Below are 22,222 nucleotides of genomic sequence, written 5' to 3'. Positions count from 1 at the left end.
GATTATGTTTTGGGTATTCCAGTTTTCTAGGTTAATATCCACTTATTAGTGAGTGCATACCATGATTCACCTTTTCAGTCTGGGTTACCTCACTTAGTATAATGTTCTCTAGCTCCATCCATTTGCCTAAGAATTTCATGAATTCATTGTTTCTAATGGCCGAATAGTACTCCATTGTGTAGATATACCACATTTTTTGCATCCACTCTTCTGTTGAGGGATACCTGGGTTCTTTCCAGCATCTGGCAATTATAAATAGGGCTGCTATGAACATAGTAGAACATGTATCCTTATTACATGGTGGGGAGTCTTCTGGATATATGCCCAGGAGTGGTATAGCAGGATCCTCTGGAAGTGAGGTGCCCAGTTTTCGGAGGAACCGCCAGACTGCTTTCCAGAGTGGTTGTACCAATTTGCAACCCCACCAGCAGTGGAGGAGTGTTCCTATTTTAATTCTTATCTGTAAAGCTTTCCCTCTTGTATTTGAGTAAAGTTAGGGAATGGAGGAAATGACATGCAGTGGCTCATGGCATTGAATGACTGACAAATTTTTATGAATAAAGTTAGAAGTTATGTTGAGCTGTATTGGCTCTGTGCAGAAATGTGCTTTGTTTACAGTTTGAAACTGATTCATTTACTAATTCCAAACAAAGTTTTTTTTTTTTATTCTCTGCCCTTTTAAGGTTTTGTTGGATACAATTCATTTTTTTCCCACAGCAATGGATAAAGCCAATCACTCGGTTGTGTCTGAGTTTGTGTTCTTGGGACTCTCCAATAGATGGGGAATTCAGTTGCTTCTATTCCTCTTTTCTTCCATGTTCTACATGGCAAGTCTGATGGGAAACCTGCTCATTGTGTTCTCTGTGACTGCTGACTCCAACCTGCATTCCCCTATGTACTTCCTGCTGGCCAACCTCTCATTTCTTGACCTAGGAGTTTGCTCTATTGCAGCACCCAAGATGATTTATGACCTGTTTAGAAAGCACAAAGCCATCTCATTTGGAGGATGTATAACTCAGATCTTCTTTATTCATGCTATTGGGGGAACAGAAATGGTGCTTCTTATAGCTATGGCCTTTGATAGGTATGTAGCCATATGTAAACCTCTTCACTACTTGACCATCATGAGACCTCAAATATGCCTTTTAATTTTGGCAGTATCCTGGATCCTTGGACTTATTCACTCAGTGGCCCAATTAGCTTTTGTTGTAGACTTGCCCTTCTGTGGACCTAACATTTTAGACAGCTTTTACTGTGATCTCCCTCAGCTTATTAAACTTGCTTGCACAGAGACCAGTAAATTGGTGTTCATGGTCACAGCCAACAGTGGACTCATCTCTGTGGGCTCCTTCTTAATACTCATCATTTCTTATATCTTCATTTTGGTGACTGTTAGGAAACACTCTTCAGGCGGCATGTCCAAGGCCCTCTCTACTTTGTCAGCTCATGTGACTGTGGTGGGTTTATTCTTTGGACCATTAATCTTCTTCTACACCTGGCCTTTCCCTTCTTCACACTTAGACAAATTCCTTGCCATTTTTGATGCAGTCCTCACCCCTTTTCTGAATCCAGTCATCTACACATTCAGGAACAAGGAGATGAAGGCAGCAATGAGGAAACTCTGCTCCCAGCTTGTAAATTACAGGAAGCCATCCTAAATGCCTTATAAAAACAACAAAGGCAACTCCACACTCAGTGACCATAAGGAAAATAACGTCAGTCACATTTCAGTTTTCTATTAATGATTTTGTGTAACAGATTAAAATTGGGAGTTCACCAAGTGATCATGTTCAGTACCTTAACACAGATAAGGATATTTAGAACTCGAGTTTTTATGCCTCAGACTCTGTGCTGGATTCTTCATATAAAGTATTTAATAGTTAGGGTAATTCTGTACAGTATTTTACATTGATGATTTTTTTTTCAAAATAAGTTAAGATAATAATAAGTTATTATCCTTAAATGTATGATTGTTCCTTTTATGATTGCTATGTAAAATACTTCAGACTAAGTTGATTTTCCCCTTAATATACCATTTCTGGTGTTCTTAACCCTCCAAGAGGATCTAAAAAGAGAATATGCCTGAAGTTCACTATTGAAGATAAGCATACATCCCTTTTGCTGTTAGATTTTCCTGTTTTCGTAAGTTCTCAACAAAGAAACATTTTTTTTTTTTTTTTGGTGGTGGATTTGGAAGGCAAAGGTTGTGTTTGCAGCTGAATTATAGCAATTAATGGGATCCAAATAAAATCCTCATATCTTCAAACTCTTAAAAATGTTTATATGACAACAATTAAAGTGTTCCTTTATTTCCTGCTCCCAAAATCCTGTGAGAATGCATACGTGGTGAAAGCTTTGACAGTCTGACACAGGCTAGTAAATGAGACTGATTATACTCTGACATACACTTTCTTTTAAAGTATTGAACATTTAAATTTATTTTTTTAATTTTTTACTGAATATAATCTTAATTTACATTTCAAATGCTAAAACCTTTCCTGCACCCCCTCCAAAACCCTCAACCCCATCTCCCAACCCCTGCCTCCAAGTATATGCCCCTCCACCTGACCCAGTCCCACTTCCCCTCCCTCAGGTTCTCTTTGTTGGGGCATCTATTGAGCCTTCACAGGACCAAGGACCTCTCCTCCCACTGATGCCCAACAAGGCATTCTTCTGCCACATTTTTGGCTGGAACCATGTATACTCCTTGATTGATGGTTTAGTCTCAGGGAGTCCTGGGGCGTCTGAGTAGCCGATCTTATTGTTCTTCCCATGGGGCTATAAACCTCTTCAGCTCCTCCAGTCTGCCCTCCAAATCCTCCATTGGGGACCCCACAGCCAGTACAATGGTTGGCTGCTAGTATCTGCCTCTGTAAAACATTTAAATTTATAACTACCCTACTCAGTACCCACGTCCTCCTCTAGAAGCTAGCTTGGGATGCACCCTTGATAATTTTTCCAAAACTCTCCATATCTAGCCTGGGTCCAATAACTAGTGACCCTGCATATTCTGGCAACCCAGACCTGCACCGCAGCCAACTTCTCAGCTCCCCCTAGAATGCCTTCTACCCACAATAACCCACAGGTCCCTTTGGCACAACCTCTGACAATTATTATATGAATATTGTGCATTGATTCAATTCTAACAAAAGTTAAGTAGGTAATATTCCATTCTTGTATTATAGAGTAGAAAACTAAGACACAAGAATCTCGCTAATTAGAGCAAGATAACAGCTGGCAAAGTGGCAGGCCTAGGCTGCTAAGGCAAGCATCCCTGCTTCGAATCAAATACTCTATTGCCATGAATAAAGTCAGTACCTTCACCTGTGCTTCGACTTTCTAAAGACAATTTTACACATAGCACTGTAAAATAGTAAACACATCTTTGTTGAGGATCAAGTGGCCATAGGTGTGTGGGTTCATTTCTGGATCTTCAATCCTGTTCCATTGATCCGCCTGCCTGTCACTGTACCAATACCATGCAGTTTTTTAACACTATTGCTCTGTAGTATTGCTTGAGGTCAGGGATACTGATTCCCCCAGAATTTCTTTTGTTGTTGAGAATAGTTTTAGCTATCCTGGGTTTTTTGTTATTCCAGATCAATTTGAGAATTGCTCTTTCTAACTCTATGAAGAATTGATTTGGGATTTTAATGGGTATTACATTGAATCTGTATATTGCTTTTGGCAAAATGGCCATTTTAACTATATTAATCCTGCCAATCCATGAGCATGGGAGTTTTTCCCATTTTTTGAGGTCTTCTTTCATTTCCTTCTTTAGAGTCTTGAAGTTCTTGTCATACAGATCTTTCACATTTTTGGTAAGAGTCACCCTAAGGTACTTTATACTGTTTGTGACTATTGTGAAGGGTGTCATTTCCTTAATTTCTTTCTCAGCCTGCTTATCCTTTGAGTATAGGAAGGCTACTGATTTGCTTGAGTTGATTTTATAACCTGCCACTTTGCTGAAGTTGTTTATCAGCTGTAGTTATCTAGTTGAGTTTTGGGTCACTTAGGTAGACTATCATATCATCTTCAAATAGTGATAGTTTGACTTCTTACTTTCCAATTTGTATCCCTTTGACCTCCTTATGTTGTCTAGTTGCCCCAGCTAGTACCTCAAGTACAATATTGAAAAGATAAGGAGAAAGGGGGCAGCCCTGTCTAGTCCCTGATTTCAGTGGGATTGCTTCAAGTTTCTCTCCATTTAGTTTGATGCTGGCTACCGGTTTGCTGTATATTGCTTTTACTATGTTTAGGTATGAGCCTTGAATTCCTGTTCTTTCCAAGACTTTAAGCATGAAAGAATGCTGAATTTTGTCAAATGCACTCACTAATAAGTGGTTATTAACCTAGAAAACTGAAATACTCAAAACATAATCCACACATCAAATGAGATACAAGAAGAAAGGAGGAGCGGTCCCTGGTTCTGGAAAGACTCAGTGAAACAGTATTCGGCAAAACCAGAACGGGGAACTGGGAAGGGGTGGGAGGGAGGACAGGGGAAGAGAAAGGGGCTTACGGGACTTTCGGGGAGTGGGGGGGGGCTAGAAAAGGGGAAATCATTTGAAATGTAAATAAATTATATCGAATAAAAAAATTAAATTAAAATTCAGGAGACAGCAGCTGTTGGCAAGGATGTAGAGAAAGAGAACACTCCTCCACTGCTGGTGGGGTTGCAAATTGGTACAATCACTCTGGAAATCATTCTGGCAGTTCCTCAGAAAACTGGGCATGTCACTTCTGGAAGATCCTGCTATACCACTCCTGGGCATATACCCAGAGTATTCCCTAGCATGTAATAAGGATACGTGTTCCACTATGTTCATAGCAGCCCTATTTATAATAGCCAGAAGCTGGAAAGAACCCAGGTATCCCTCAACAGAAGAATGGATGCAAAAAATGTGGCATATCTACACAATGGAGTACTATTCAGCCATTAGAAACAATGAATTCATGAAATTCTTAGGCAAATGGATGGAGCTGGAGAACATCATACTAAGTGAGGTAACCCAGTCTCAAAAGATCAACCATGGTATGCACTCATTAATAAGTGGATATTAACCTAGAAAACTAGAATACCCAAAACATAATCCACACATCAAATGAGGTACAAGAAGAACGGAGGAGTGGCCCCTTGTTCTGGAAAGACTCAGTGTAGCAGTATAGGGCAAAACCAGAACAGGGAAGTGGGAAGGGTTGGGTGGGAGAACAGGGGGATGGCAGGGGGCTTATGGGAATTTCTGGGAGTGGGGCAAGAAAAGGGGAAATCATTTGAAATGTAAATAAAAATATATCGAATAAAAAAAGGAAAAAAATAGTAAACACCAAATCAATAAAATGTTTGAGAATTATAACCTGTCACTTTAATATCTCATTAAATATTCAAGACTGAGCAGTAAATTTTATAGTAAATAGTTCTTTGGCCTACTTTACTCCAAACACCATCATACATAAGCAAGCACACTGGACAATCTATTGTTGGGATATCTTTATTCCATGATAGAGTTATATCACTTGAGGAAGTTACTGAATCCTGGGGAGACATTTGGTGGAGTTTCTTCATCATCACAGATCCTGAGTTTGTATTACTTGATGCAGAAGATTATCCAATTTTAAGCTGATGTTTGATTAACAGAAAAAAATGACTGCCAGACACTGTTAGTTGATCACATCTCTTTTCATAGCGAAACAAATTTACAGTTGCTTTAGTACCCACATGCCCTGAATCCTGAAGATGTGAGGAACACCTAAGTCACTGAAAAGCTCTTTGTTTCCTGTCAGTATTTGGTCTCTTGTCATCACATAACCTGTAAACTGCTTTCCTGTTTTCCTCCATCTGATTGCCTTTCTACAACAGAAACTAATTCACTCCCAGTTTCTCCCCAGGAGTTGGTAGTGGCTTTGGGCTTTTTGGATTCTTTGGGGTAGGATCTGGACTCTATTTTATGGGCTAAGCTTTGTTCTGGAGCTGGTTCCAGAGGACCAGGAGGGATCCCGTTTTCTCACTTCATTTGATTCCCTTATTCTTCTTCTTTATTCCCTGATGATGGGGAAATCTCATTCTAAACTTGGATCATTTAATTCTATTTTGGAATGAGTGTATATCTTTACTACTTGCTGAATTTGTATATAGATTTTAAAATAAATCCATTTTATTTAAATAAAACATTTAAATAAAACAGACCTATGTACTTAAAAATGATTGTCATAAGTCATCCTATGCTGGAAATCTCTGGTTAACCCATTCTTTCTTAAGGCAGAGATAGTGAAACTGGGTCAATTACCTGTATACAGGCATCAAGCAATATTCAGAAAAATTACTATGTGCCACTGGGAGGTGTAAAATAAGATGAATAATACACAATTACAGATTTCTGGGCTATCACCAGCAGGTAGAGGAGTGGATTGTAAAAAAAAATTATTTTATCATAACTCAAAAATGACATGTAATGGATATCTATTTCTGCTTTTCTTTAACTATGCATTTGGAACTACATCTATAGTAAGTTGTTGAGGTAAAGGTAGAAAAAAACAACAGTCTTAATGGTTTAATTGAGCTAGGAAGATGAATTTTGTGAAAGCTGAGTAGGAAAATTGATGTGTCCTGAAGTTCTAATATGTGGCATATTGAGTACAGCTTCTATATACACTATATCCTCGAGATTGCCGAGAACAGACACTGAACTGCTCTCATCATAGCAAAGTAATGGTGGAGTTCGTAGCTATGTCAATTAACATCATACAGTTCCCTTTATATACATGTATCAAAGACAGTTTCTTATATCTCACATGCACATAATTGTTATCTCGAGTTATACATCAAGAAAGGTGGTTGGACAGAGGAAATTTGAATAGAAGATTGTCAACTAAATATTAAAAATATTTCATGTCTTGCAATTATTATTCAAAGATTTGAATACTGTTCAAAAGCAGATACAATGGATTGATTTTGAGAGTCTTCCTCTTGGATCGTGGGGAAGAACAATACAGCTGAAGACATTGGCTGAGGCCATATGGACCTACTTAGTGGGCTGGAGTAGGAGTAATAAGAGCCAATGTGAACATTGTTAATCTGAGAGTAACATGATTTCATTTTAGTTATGAAGATCAGACTGGTTATAGGAAAGGTGGATAAGTTTAGAACATCAAAACTAAATGTCCCTACCTAGCTACAAAAGAATGCCTTCTGATGTTTGTGCAGTTAAACCTGCCCTGTGAAACAAAGGAGCAGAAGGGAAACCTGAAAATGAGAACTTAAGATTAATTGCTTTAACTTGATTATTTCTGCTCCTTGTAAAGGGGTTGGAAAACTAAAGCTAAACTTTAGAAATTGTATAACTCAAACTTCATCAAATTAGATCAAATTGTTCAAATTAGATTGATGAATATCTGCTGTTTTATTTAAACTTATATGTATGATTCTGATTTTATAAATAAATTATAGCAAATCATATATTTAAATCATTAAAATCATTATGGCAAGTAGGCTATGAATTTACTCTAAATTTGCTTTGTATTATTTTTAGAATCTATATTTTTATATATGTGAGAGAGGATGGGAAACAGAGTATGTCATATTTTTTAGGTGTCCAATATGTTCTGGAGGCCATTGGATCTCTTCCAACTGGAGTTACAGGTGGTTATGGGCATGACCCTATACACCCATCGCTGAAATATATTCTGAGAACCAAACTCAGAGCCTTCTCAAATTGTTTTTACATCAAAGAAAAAGTGATTTAGTCTCATCAACATGAAACAGCAGAGAGTATTTCACAAAGGCCGAATCTGCATTTTCTAACATGTTCTAAAACTCTGATCATTAAAGGGGTGGGTGGGAGGACAGGGGGAGAGAAGGGGACTCTGAACTCCCCAGCATGATGTAACATGAGTACACACACACACTGGGTAGGGGAGAGGAGAGACAAAATAAACAAATAAGAATGAAAGAAAATATTTTATCGGCTTATTACAAATCTGCTGCAGATTAGAAAAAAAAGCAGACGTGGAAGACAGCTGAGAAGTTGTAAAGATGCTGTCTCAGGACAGTTTAGATTCACATTATACCAAGCAAGGTGCTATAACCCTAACCTGTATCTCCAGAACTCAGGAGGATACAACAGGAGAATCACAAGCTCAAGGCACAAGTTAATTATAATGGAGATTTGGCTAATCAATACAACTCAAAGTAGTCACAACAACTCTGGTTGATTTTTTTAAAAAATATTCTGTAATTCTTCCTGCCAATAGTTGGGATCTATTTTTCCAATCGTAAAACTGACTTGGTGTTGAGGTTGTTTTGACCAATGGGATGTAGCAAAGGTTTTGTTTCATGAATTTCAGAAGTTAGGGTGCTTTGCAGCATCTGCGTGATATTATTTTCTCCTTGTATTGCTTGATCAACAATCTTGAACTAGTAAAGCCTGGATAAGCTTTACTTGCCCAAATGACCAAAGACTATTTTCACAGAAGTTTCTACACTACAGATTTTCAAGGATGCAAGCATGTGAATGAAGCCACATAAACCCTTCCAAATCCAGTTGGGCAGGTAGTCTATGCTTCATTTTCTTTTCCTTTTTAAAATGTATTTACTTTATATTCCAATAATTTTAGTTCCCCATTCCCCTCCCTCCCCTTCTAGTCATTCTCTCTCACTTAACCTTCTTGCCATCTTCTTATCTTCTCTTTTTCTTCAGAATAGGCTCAGAAAATCATAGACCTCCCATGTATATAAACCTGCTTTTGCAAATCAAGTTGCAGTAGGGTTAGGTGAATCTTCTATTGTGCCTATACAAGTCAGTCCAGTTAGGGTAAGGGGATTCAAAGTTGGGCAATGGCATTCAGAATGTAAACAAAGAATATAGAAAATAAAAAAATAAATTAAAAAAAAAACAAAGTTGGGCAATGGAGTCAGATACAGCTATCGCTCCTGCTGTTAGGATCCCGCATTAAGACTGAGACGCACAACTGTGTGCCAAGGGCCTAGGTTTGTCCCAAGTATGCTCTCTCTTTGGTGGTTCAGTGTCTGTGGGTTCCTATAGGCCCAGATTAGTTGATTCTGTATGTTTTCTTATGGTGTCCTTGACATCTCTTCAATGCGTAATCTCCTTCTTCCATAGAATTCCCCAACCTCTGTCTAATGTTTGGCTGTGCACCTCTTCATCTGATTGAAGTTGCTGATCAAAACCTCTTAGATTATAGTTATGCCAGGAACCTTTCTGGAAGTATAGCAGAATATCATTGATAGTGTCAGCAGTGCGATCTCTCTTTTGGCATGAGTCTCATGCTGGGCTAGTCGTTGCTTGGCCATTCCAGCAATTTCTTTGTTTCTGCACAACCTTGTTGGTAGGAGTAATTGTGGTTCTAAGATTTTATGGTTGTGTTGTGTTGGTGTCCCAGTTCCTTCATTGGAAATCTTTCCTGGTAACAGGAGATGGTCACTTCAGGCTTTATATCTCCCACTGCTAGGAGTCTTAGAGTCACCTTCAAAGATTCTTAAGAGTTTCCATTGTCTTAAGTTTCTAGCTTGTCCCAGAGATACCTCTACCCCAATTCCAGTTCACTTTCTTTGTACTCTCTCTCTGTCCTTGTACCACTTCATCCCTCTTGCACCTCTTCCCAACCTCTTCACTACCCAGCTTCCTCCCTCCATCCACATGTCTCCCACATGTATTAAAATATTAATATTCCATTGTGTAAATGTACCACATTTTCTTTATCCATTCTTCAGTTGAGGGACATGAAGTTTGTCTCTAGTTTCTGGCTATTTCAAATAAAGCTGTGTGAACATAGTTGAGCAAGTGTCTCTGTGGTATGATGGAGCATATTTTGGCTATATGCTTCTGAGGAATGCCAGTTGAGACCAGAAAAATAGCTCCATTTCCTAGCCTGTACTTTAGATCTCTGCATAACTAAGCTACTATTAATTTTAGGCACTATGAAGTCTCTAATGAAAGATGATACACTGTATTATTGTAGTTTACAAATAGTCCTTCCTATGAAGTCTTTAGGAAAAGTAACATTTTACCTCTACATTTATATTCTGTTAATATTTAAAGAAAAAAACCCTTATTCTATGAGAGGTCAAAGTACAAATGACTTGTCTTTTCATTGCTTCCCCAGATCTTGGAGTTCCTGAATTTGAGATATCCTTATTGACTTCTGTTTTTCTATCCATATCACATAGTCAATGAAAAATTGGCTCAGTGGTGACCAAACAGCTCTACCTCTTATCAGCTCTAATTAGTTCAGCCCTTATCATGGGACATGGATTATGTTCTGCAGTTAACATTAAAGGAAATTTTATTCTTTTTATCTCTCCATTCCTACATAAATTACATTTACACTTTTGGAAAGTAGATTTTTCATTCTTATGGAGTTTTTTCCTTATAAATAAGAAATCAATAGGGCTTTTAAACTAGTAATATTCAATAACTAAACTAAATATTGAACACTAAATCCCTCGTCTCTCTTCTTTTTCCTCAAGTGACCCATTACCACATTTTCCCTTTGGCTCTGGCCAAACTTCAGTGGTTCTTGGAAACAATTCCCTTGACCAAATATACTCAGAATGACAATCTCAGCATTCTAAGGCAGTACTGAAGTACTTTCCAGTGCTGCTAATTAGCTGCCTTACCCTCTGTGGAGGCATTACATTTGACTTTTTCTGTCAACCCAAGGCATAGGCTAGAGGTCAGCAGGTTTGGGTTGTTGTCTAACTCCTGACCATTCTAATGCTGATCCAGGTAGGTTAGATGGATGGAAGCTGCCTTTTCATTATTTTCTCTAGTTAGTACACAAAATGGTAAGTTTCATATTGATGTGTATGTTTCTGTGTGTGTGTGTGTATTGTGTGTGTGTGTTGTACTTTGTTCTTTTTGATCCACTCATCCCTCCTCTTTGTACCCCTCTCTCACCTTCTGATAGAAACTATCTTTGAGGAAAATAAGATGTTCAAGTGAAAGAACATACCACATTGGGAGAACCTAACCAACCAGAAGAAATGAATTCACTGTGGAAATTGAAGATTGTTAACCATGAACATAGTATACAAGTCACAGAATTGAGCAAAGTCACAATATATTTGGCATGGTAGATTTTGCTCCAGTAGTGTTTTCACTAATAGCTTACACATGAGTCTTGCAAAAGGAATAAAGTAAGAATGAAATGTAGCCAGAGGGAAATTTTTAATAATTTTGGACAATGATGAAGGAATTAGGTTTTATATATATGGGATGAAGGATTGAATCCTTAATGTAAACATAATAAGTGTGCAAATTTATAGGTACACAATCTTCTGTCAAGATATATGCTCATATTATATAATCAGAATAGGATAATTAGCAAAGAATGAATTAAACAATTATCATTTCTTTGTGTTGAAATCTTTATAACATACTCTCTTATTACAAGTTCATCCAAGTGATATGTTATGATTCCTCAGGCCGCAGTCAGGATACACAGCATAGAATAATCACAGCAAAATAAGTGTGTTGAATGAAGAAAACCAGGAGTGATTAGGAAGAGACTCAAACATGCTCATCCCAGATTTGCCAACAACTCCTTCTGTTCTGTGGCTTAAGCACAGTCATTGCCGCCTTTAACCTTCATTTCCTTAGTTTAGAATTTAGAAGAACACCACAGACACTCTAGCAAAGTTTCACTGAGGTGACAGGAGTCTCATAATCTATTCCCCTGACAGTCTGAGGACTCTCATTTTGAACCATGTAGCTCTAATGGCCTCTCCACACAAATTTTAGGACATTGAATGATGTCCTGAACTCTCTGTGTCCATCTGTGGAAGAAGAAACAGCGTAGAAATGCATGATGATCATATTAAACTCTTTCTAGGGTATTTTCAGTACTATCCAGAAACTCTAATTTAATTCAACTTTGTTAATAATTTAGAAAAAAAATTTACCCAGGAGAGAATTGCTAGTCTTTTCCTGAGGAAATTCTAACATTGATTTGCAGCTTTAACAAAAACTCTATAAGACTATTAGCCTGCTCCAGTAATGGTAAGTTCAGATGAATTAACGTTTATTTTTTTGTGTATTTTGGCCTAGGAAAGGATAGGCCGCCCTGAGCATAGGTGGAAGGGCACTGACCTATAGAGAGTCTCTGGGGCGTGTTCTTCTGTTGCCTTTTGCACTTATCAGTGGAAATGTGAGCAGAGACATAGGGCACTGCAAAGACACTGTGAGACTGAGGTCTGTATTCTCATTAATACAGTACATTCAGTTAACTACACAGCTTCCATCTGTTTTTGTTGAAAGATCAGATTCAAACTACTATTCTTTCTTTTGGCCCTCAGGGCTTCAATTATTTCCTCCTACTCAATTTCTGAAACAGCTATTATGTGAGAACAAATAGAAAATTTGAAGCCTCGGGGAAGAAATGTAAGTACAGGCAGAGCACTGACTAGCTGGACAATCCAGAACAACATCCATGCATACTTTCCAGGTTTTTACAAACTAAAGTAACTTTTCCACTTTTAAACTTTTGCCAACTTGAAAGATTAAAAGCAGCAATATTCTAAGGTGTGCCATTTACCTAGCATTCTAGGTCACATACTGAAGGCATTTTTAAGCCACTGAGCTTAAACCAGTGCTTTGGCCAAAATAATAAAGAAATGTTCATTCTTTGTCTACCTTATTCACATGTATATGGATGTGAACGTACTCAAGAAGTTTGAATCTCAGATGTAGAGGAGCTGAATCAGAACAAATGCCTATGCCAAACCCCAGAAGGCTTTTCAAACTTAACCACTTGATTTTTCTGCTGTCAGGTGTGATCCTGCCTGCCTCTCCATCCACACTAAAACCTTGTATCTTGTCATATGTTTAAGCTTCTATCTAACTAAAGAGAAAAGGCTGTTTTGTTGATATTTTGGTGTGGATTTAATTTAATTGTGTACTTGCTTAAGAATCTTCACTTACAAGGAGACTGGTCCTCACATGTCCTTTGACACATTCGTTCTCACTAGCCCTTCATGGGGATTTCTAGCACATTGCTCTCATTCCCGTGGCCTCTTTTACTGGTAGTTTCATGATTTTCTCCACTGAGCATCAGTCAGAATCTGCTGAACAGTATGCATGCTTTTCTTAACTTCTCTAAAACACATGGTGAGTGTTATGAACCTGTATCCTCTGCCTTGTTTATCATCTCAGTTTACAGATAAATATCCATCTCTAGGCCTGAAATATGTATGTAGGCATTTTACTATGAATAGAGAGTAAAATTTTCAAATTTCAAAATTTGAAAACCATGGCCAATTAAGAATTTCATATTTAATACACAGAAAGCCTCTTAGCACAGAGTATTCTGAATGACATTCTTATAAAATTATATTTTAAAAATATAACAATTATATTTATCCAAGTAAATGAAAAAAGTAATTTATTATATTTTGGACAATAAGATTTATGAGATAAATATAAATTATGTTTATTGGCCTGGAGTAAGCACTTTTTTACCTTTTATTTTTTATTTTACCTTTTTAAGCTTTTATAATTACATCATTTTCTCATTTATTTCCTCCAAACTTCTCTATGTATTCTCTCATACTTTGTCTCAAATTAATACCCTCTTTTTCTGTAATTGTTGCTACACCTACCTGTCTGTCTGTCTATCATCTATCTTCTCAAATACATAACTATAACATGGTCAATTCATGTAATGTTACTTGTATGTATATGATTTCAGGTTTACTGTATAGTGCTCTTCTTGACACCAATTGATAGATTCTCCCCCGGAGAAGACTATTTATTTTGAGGCACTTCCCAGTAGACAAATAATTGATATTTTCCTTAAACTATCTCCAAAGACATGTTAGTCTTTTATGTGACTTTGTCAACTGAATGCTGTTGTCCTAAATCAGAGTTTCTCATTATTTTTCCTATTTTAGATAGCAGGACCGTTGTCACCAGAGGCAACAGGTGGAGCAAACTGCTCTGTGGTATCTGAGTTTGTGTTCCTGGGACTCTCCAACTCATGGGCAATCCAACTATTTCTCTTCTTCTTTTCCTGTATATTCTATGTGGCAAGTCTGTTGGGAAATTTTCTTATTGTGCTAACTGTAACCTCAGACCCCCAATTACAATCCCCTATGTACTTCCTATTAGGCAATCTTTCCATCATTGACTTGATATTTTGCTCCTCTACAACACCAAAGTTGATTTATGACCTTTTCAGAAGGCACAAAACCATCTCTTTTGGGGGTTGCATCACTCAGATCTTTTTTATCCATGCAGTAGGTGGCACCGAGATGGTGCTGCTCATAGCCATGGCATTTGACAGATATGTTGCGATATGTAAGCCTTTGCACTACCTGACCATCATGAGTCCACAAAAGTGTATTTTGATTTTGGTTGCTTCTTGGATTATTGGCTTTATCCACTCAGTGACTCAGCTGAGTTTTGTGGTAGACTTGCCCTTCTGTGGCCCTAATGAACTAGACAGCTTTTTCTGTGACCTTCCTCGGTTTATTAAACTTGCTTGTGTAGACACATACACATTGGGGTTTATGGTTACTGCTAACAGTGGGTTCATTTCTGTGGCCTCCTTTTTAATTCTGATCATCTCTTACATATTTATTTTGGTGACTGTTCAAAAGAAATCTTTGGGTAGTTTATGTAAGGCCCTCTCCACTCTTTCAGCTCATGTCATGGTGGTAGTTTTGTTCTTTGGACCCTTAATCTTCTTCTACACATGGCCATTTCCAACATCACATCTGGATAAATTTCTTGCCATCTTTGATGCAGTTATTACTCCTTTTCTAAATCCAGTGATTTATACCCTTAGGAATAAAGAGATGAAGGTAGCAATGAAAAGACTATGCAGTCAGTTTGTTAATTACAATAAAATTTCTTAAATATATTGAAGATATATGAGCACACAAATCATATTTTAGGAGGATATTGCTCTATGAACCGTGCTATATTTATCTAGAATGTTTTGTGTACTAATGTAAGATTTGTCAACTACTAAATAATGTCTTTAAGAGACTTGTTGGGATATAAATAAGGCTCAGTGATTTAGAACACTTTGTATTTTTACTGGAGACCAAATTTGTTTCTTAGCCCCCACATGAGGCTCACAACTATCTGTCATTCCAATTCCAATGACTCCAATCTCATGTTCTAGACTCTGTCAGAACCAACATGCATGTAGTACACTTACATATTTGTAGAAAACTCACACATATACATAAAATAAAAAATCTGTCTAAAAGCATACATAGTTAAAAACTAAAGTTTATGCATGCCATTCCTCACCAATGAGGGATGACCTGGGTACAATGATGAACACAATAATAAAAATGTTCAAGAATTTGTTTGTAAAAATCAGTGTATGAATGTTATCTATTTATATTGCTGGTGCCCAGCCTGGCATCACAGGGTTTCTTGGGGACCGCAGTAAAGAGTGGCATTGGAGATTGTAAGGGCAAACATTACTTACTTTTGGTAACTTTTCTTTTTCTTTAAGTTTTCCTTATTTTGTGGCCAAAAGCCCCTGACTTCTGGCTCCCACTGATAGCAGCAGGGGATTAAAAATAGCTTAGTTACTTAAAGGCTCTTGTCTCTCTGACTCAAGGGCCATTTGCTGGCCAGGTAAGACCAACTGGCTTGGAGTTTGCTAACCCTTTGTGAGCAAGAGAGAAGAGGGAAAAAAGAAAAGAGAAGAGAAGAGAAGAAAAGAAAAGAAGAGAAGAGAAAAGAAAAGAACAAAGGAATGAAGAAAAGAAAGTTCAAGTACACACAGAGAGACACACAGCTGGATTAAGCAGAGAAGGCTTAAGTCATCTCTTTATTGTCATTCTTAGTGTCTATACTTTCTCAGAATAATTGAACTTACAGTTTCCTAAGCACTCTTACATTCATAGGTTCATAGCAAGTGTAAGGCAATAATTCATATCTTATGGATATGGAGTTATAGCATAATTGTTTACATGTCTTTCCATTAAGATTAGTACTTGACTAAATATTCATTATCTGTTATGAACTCTATAAATTCATCATAATTTTAAAGCAATAATTTTTATGTAATAAGTCAAGAGGCAAATCATGTGACTTGTGTCTCATTATTTTGAAGTCTTGTATAAATAGAATAGTCAATATATTATTTCCTCTCCTTGCACCTACAATAAATTGTCCATTCTCAGTTTATTACCTTTAGTTACCAGATAGCAGCCTCATTTCTAACCTAGAAAGAATGTTTTCCTTCATGGTAAGTTTGTTCTAAGCCTGCTTTCTTTTCCTAGAGTAATTAGCTCATGACATGTGATGGTTTACAGAGCTCTATTTGCAGCTTTTATTCTACAGGGCACTTGAGAGTACATGTATAAATTTAGCAATTCTATAACATCATTATCAGGAATTATGAAATTATCAATTAATCTATACAGCACTACTATATGTGTACAATATAGATGTATATCTTCATATTGATTCTGCAGGAAATATGCCCAATAGCATGGACTAATGCCCAGGAATCATTAGGCTATGTAATAATGTCAGGAAAGGCATATTAGGAGCAAGGAGCAATCTTGTGATAAAGTCTAAGTCTACATTCTCAGAAGTCACCCACTGCAGCCATGAAAAAGGGTAGGCTATCTCCAGAAAACTCACTTGCTTGCTATAGCTTTTCCTAGATGGTTTCTGAAATTGTGTTTTCCAATTTTGAGATTTTTTCAAATTTAAATCTTCTTAATTAATTTAACCTTTTTTTAAAACTACAAATTTTATCCCCTTCCTGGTCCACCCTCTGACCATTATAGACCCCATACCTCCTTTCCCCATGTCTCTACAAGGATGTCCCCCCAACTCTCCATTCCAGCAGACCTCCCAACTCTCTGGGGTCTCCAGTCTCCTGAGATTTAGGTGCATCTTCTCTGACTGAACCCAGACCTGGCAGTCCTTTGCTGTATATGTGTTGGATGCCTCATATCAGCTGGTGTATGCTGCCTGGTTGGTGGTCTATGTCTGACAGATCTTGGGGGTCTGGGTCAATTGACACTACTGGTCTTCTTACAGGGTTTCCCTCTTCCTCACCTTCTTCTAGCTTTTCCCTAATTCAACCACAGGGGTCACCAGCTTCTGTCCATTGGTTGGGTGAAAATATCTGACTGAGCTTCTTGTTGGGTCTTTCAGAGGGCAGTCATGACTGGCCCCTTTGGATGAGCACTCCATAGCCTCAGTAATATTGTCAGGCCTTGGGGCCTCCCCTTGAGCTGGATACTACTTTGGCCCTGTTGCTGGACCTCCTTTTCCTCAGGCTGTTTCCCTTTTTGTCCCTGCAGTTCTTTCAGAGAGGAGCAATTATGGTTCAGAGTTTTTGACTGTGGCAACTCTATCCCTTGCTTTCTTTCTGCTGGAGGTGGGCTCTACAAGTTCCCTCTCCCCACTGTAAGCATTTCCTTTAATGTCCCTCCTTTTGAGACCTGAGAGTATCTCACCTCCCAGATTTCTGGTACATTCTGGAGGGTCCCCCACTTCCTAATTGCTATGGTTTCCTGTTTCCATTCTTTCTGCTAGCCCTCGGGGCTTCAGTCCATTCCCTCCACCCAATACCTAATAGAACTAAACAGAGAATTCACAACAGAGGAATCTCAAATGTCTGAGAAACACTTAAATGTTCAAAGTCCTTAGTGATCAGGGAATTACAAATCAAAATGACCCTGATATTCCACCTTACACTAATCAGAATGGCTAAGATCAAGCCTCAGGTGACAGCACATGTTGGTAAGGATGTTGAGAAAGAGGAACCCACTTCCATTGTTGGTGGGATTGCAAACTGGTACAACCACTCTGGAAATCAATCTTGAGATTCCTCAGAAAGTCAGAAATAGATATACCTGAAGATCCAGCTATACCACTCTTGGACATGTACCCAAAAGATACCTCACCATGCCACAGAGGCACATGTTCCAGTATGTTCATAGCACCTTGTTTGTGATAGCCAGAAGCTGGAAACAACCCAGATGTCCCACAACAAAAGAATTGATACAGAAAATGCAGATCATTTACACAATGGAGTACTATTCAGTTATTAAAAAAGAGGACATCCTGAGTTTTGCAGGCAAATGGATGAAACTAGAAAATATGATCCTGAGTGAGGAAACTCAAACCAAAAATGATATGCATGTTGTGTACTCACTAATAAGTGGATCTCAGCATGAAAATAAGTACAGAATACCCAAGATATAGTCCACAAAACTCAAAAAGGTTAATAAGCCAAAGCACCCAAATGAGGATGCCTCAATCCCACTTGAGAGGGAGAAGAAAGCAATCACAGGAGGCAGGAGGGAGAGAGGATCCTGTGTAGGAAAGGGAACAAGGACAGGAAGAAGGAACATCATCAAATTTAAGTCTTATTTATAATTTCTATTTCACCTGATTTTTTTATTACTATTCTGACTATTTATTTTCTGTTCCTTTAGCCTCTTGTTTGTCAACCATTTATATGCTTGGTTGGCTTCTTCAAGGAGCTCAAATCCCATCTGTTTTTCTTGAAAAAGAAATTTTAATAGAAAGAATTATTGACTATATGTAAAACTATGCTAAATAATCTTTATGAGATGCCATTGCTCTAGACAAGTTTACAGCACCAAATACAAGACCAGAAAAGGTTCACAGCACTAAAGGAGCCTTTCATTATCTAACACAATTTCTAAGCTGTTCAACTTCTTTTTTTTAAATATTTTTATTTTCTATATTCTTTGTTTAGATTCCAAATGATTTCCCCTTTCCCGGATCCCACCTCCCCATATGTCCCATAAACCTTCTTCTCTCCATCCCTACAGAACAAAAAATCAAGAGATGGAAAGAAAAATGTAGAGGGAATGTAATGAAGATTATCCTCTTGCCAAATTCTCTCTTTTTTGATTCACAATTTAGTCTGTATTTTTCTGATGATGGAGCTAACTTTCTCTGTTAGGATCCTCAGATCACTCACTACACTTTACACAATGACGTGTTTTCCAATTCTAGAATCACAAATAAAAACCAATTATGTCTTAAATAAAATAACACAAAATTTCTGATGTGATTAGTTTTTAACAAGTGTTGAGTAGCTATTTGAAAAAGAAATCAATCTATAATCACAAAACTGGCATTTTTAGGAAGGTGGGAAGCAGAATGTACATCCAGAGACTGGAAAATGAAGAGAAAGGATCAGAATTATTGAAACTTATATTAGTAGAATGGTCAAAATCTTGAAGGAAGGGCAGGCAGATTGGGCTTTTAGTGATACCAATTACTTAGTTTAAAGAAAGACTCTGACACAGAAGTGCTACCACCTAATGCATATTTCTGAGGAGGGTTTCACTGCTGCCATGGAATGGAATTGGGATAGATAAGGGAACACATAGTTGTACAAGACTGTACAAAGAGGAACTGCCAAGAAAAAGAAGTTGGCAAAAACACAACACCTGAATCATAGAGAAGGAAGAAAAATTTCTTTGAGTTGTAAGATTCTGTGAATAGTGCAGTTTCAGAAAGCCATTATACTTAAAGTAGATCATAAAGTTTTGTGTTTCAAAACTACCTATAGACTTCATACCCAAATATCCTGGGAGAGAGCTGGTCTCCCAGGAGTTTGGACATGCCTGTGAGCACAGGTAAGACTACCACTCTGAGGGACCTGCCTGGAGACCTCAGGTCATGGGAACCAAGGAGCAGCATGGGACAGGATCCTTCTGGTTTCTGTCCGTGCTGGGGAGCTGATCCTGTGCCACAGCACTCCATACCCAAACACTGTTGGGGAGAGTTGGTCTCCCAGGAGTGTTGACACACCTGTGAGCACAAGTAAGACCAACAATTCTGCCCAAAGTCCTGGCCCAAGAGGGACCTGCCTAAAGCCATCATGTCACAGGAACCAAGGAACAGCCATGGACAGGATCCTTCCATTTTCCATCTGCACCCTGTGACACAGCTCTCTATACCCAAATCCCTCCCGTGGAGACCTGTTCTCCAAGGAGTACTGATTCACAGGTTTGCAGGAGGGACAAGCCACAGTCAGAGACAGCAAAACCAACTAACACCAGAGATAACTAGATGGCAAGAGGCAAGGGCAAGAACATAAGCAACAGAAACCAAGGCTACTTGGAATCATCAGAAACCAGTTCTCCTACCACAGAGAGCCCTGGATACCCCAACATACCGGAAAAGCAAGATTCTGATTTAAAATTATATTTTATGATGATGATAGAGTTCTTAAAGAAGGGAGGATGTTCTCCCTTAAAGAAATACAGGAGAACACAGGTAAACAGTTAGAAGCCCTTAAAGAGGAAACACAAATAATCCTTTAAAGAATTACAGGAAAACACAACCAAACAGGTCAAGGAATTGAACAAAACCTTCCAGGATCTAAAAATGGAATTAGAAATAGAAACAACAAAGAAATCACAAAGGAAGATAACCCTGGAAATAGAAAACCTAGAAATGATATCAGGAGTCGTAGATGCAAGCATTACCAACAGAATACAAAAGATAGAAGAGAGAATCTTAGGTGCAGAAGATACCATAGAAAACATTGATACAACAGGCAAAGGAAATGCAAAATTCAAAAAACTCCTGAACTAAAATATCCAGGAAATCTAGGACAAAATGAGAAGACCAAACCTAAAGAGAATAGGTATAGACGAAAGTGAAGGTTTCCAACTGAAAGGGCCAGTAAATATCTTCAACAAAATTATAGAAAAAAAAAAACTTCCCTAACCTAAAGAAAGAGATGCCCATAAACATACAAGAGGCCTACAGAATTCCAAATAGATTAGACTAGATAAGAAATTCCTCCCATCACATAATAGTCAAAACACCAAATGAACAAAAGAAAGAATATTTAAGCAGTAAGGTCAGATCATACAGACCCTAAGAGAACATAAATGTCAGCCCAGGCTACTATACACAGCAAAACTCTCAATTACCATAGATGGAAAAACCAAGATATTCCATGACAAAAACAAATTTACACAATATTTTTCCACAAATCCACTACTACAAGGAATAATGGATGGAAAATATCAACACTATTGGAGGAAATAGAGCAGGTAAGACTTCTGCTCTGAAGGACCTGACTGGAGATCTCAGGATATGGGAACCAAGGAGCAGGATGGGACAGGATCCTCCAACTGTAGGAGTGAAACTATATTCAAGAAAAAGCAAGAAAATAATTGTTCAACAAACTCAAAAGAAGATAGTCATACAAACATAAAAATAACAAAAAAACACAAAGCAAAAATCAATATTCTTTATTGTCTCTTAACACCAATGGACTCAATTCCCTAATAAAAAGACATAGACTAGCAGACTAGATATGTAAATAGGATCCAGCATTTTGCTATACATGAGAAGTGCACCTCAGTGACAAAAACAGACACTACATCAGAGTAAAGCACTGGAAAACAATTTTCCAAGCAAATGGTCAAAAGAAACATGGCTGGAGTAGCCATTCTAATATCAAATAAAATCAACTTTTAACCAAAGGTAATTAAAAAAGTATAAGGAAGGACAGACACTTCATACTCTACCAAGGAAAAATCTACCACGAAGAATTCTCAATTCTGAGCATCTAGGCTCTAAGTGCAAGGTCACCCATAGTCATAAAAGAAGCTTTACTAAAGCTCAAAGCACACATTTCACCTCACACAATAAAAGTGGGAGAATTCAACACGCCACTCTCATCAATGGACAAATCAGGGAAACACAAAGTAAATAGAGACATAGTGAAACTAACAGAAGTTACGGACCAAATGAATTTAACAGATATGTATAGAACATTTCATCCTAAAACAAGCAAATATACCTTCTTCTCAGCACTTCATGGTAACTTTTCCAAAATTGATCATATAGTTGGTCACAAAACAGGCCTCAACAGATACAAGAAGATTGAAATTATCCCATACATTCTATCAGATCACCACGGACTAATAAGTCTAAGTGAAGGCTGGTCTTCAATAGCAACAAAAACAACAGAAAGCCCATATATACATGGAAGCTGAACAATGCTCTACTCAATGATAACTTGGCTAAGGAAGAAGTAAAGAAAGAAATTAAAGACTTTTTAGAATTTAACGAAAATGGAGGCACAACCTACCCAAACTTATGGGACACAATGAAAGCAGTGCTGAGAGGAAAACTCAGCTCTAAGTGCCTTCAAAAAGAGAGAGCATACACTAGCAGGGGCAGCACACCTGAAAGCTCTGGAATGTAAAGAAGGAAAT

At 37.8% G+C, this 22,222-nt stretch overlaps 2 protein-coding genes across 2 annotated transcripts; both read left to right on the top strand.

The window, feature by feature from the left end:
- The first annotated feature begins 719 nt into the window (after nt 1-719).
- Nucleotides 720-1,658, top strand: LOC127684518 (olfactory receptor 4F15-like). Its single transcript, XM_052181431.1, has one exon. The coding sequence runs from the start codon at nt 720-722 to the stop codon at nt 1,656-1,658; it is 939 nt and encodes a 312-aa protein (XP_052037391.1).
- A 9,075-nt stretch (nt 1,659-10,733) lies between these two features.
- Nucleotides 10,734-21,209, top strand: LOC127684888 (olfactory receptor 4F6-like; the record flags this gene model as incomplete). The annotated part of the gene is made up of 3 exons (XM_052181673.1): nt 10,734-10,745; nt 13,907-14,840; nt 21,193-21,209. Coding segments are annotated over exons 1-3 (963 nt in total), but the record flags the coding sequence as incomplete, so codon positions are not given.
- Between the last annotated feature and the right edge of the window lie 1,013 nt (nt 21,210-22,222).

The sequence above is a fragment of the Apodemus sylvaticus genome, chromosome 5, assembly GCF_947179515.1.
Source record: "Apodemus sylvaticus chromosome 5, mApoSyl1.1, whole genome shotgun sequence".
In the NCBI taxonomy this organism is placed as follows: domain Eukaryota; kingdom Metazoa; phylum Chordata; class Mammalia; order Rodentia; family Muridae; genus Apodemus; species Apodemus sylvaticus.
Note: the sequence above shows the minus strand (reverse complement) of the source record. Positions and strands in the feature narration are given on the sequence as shown.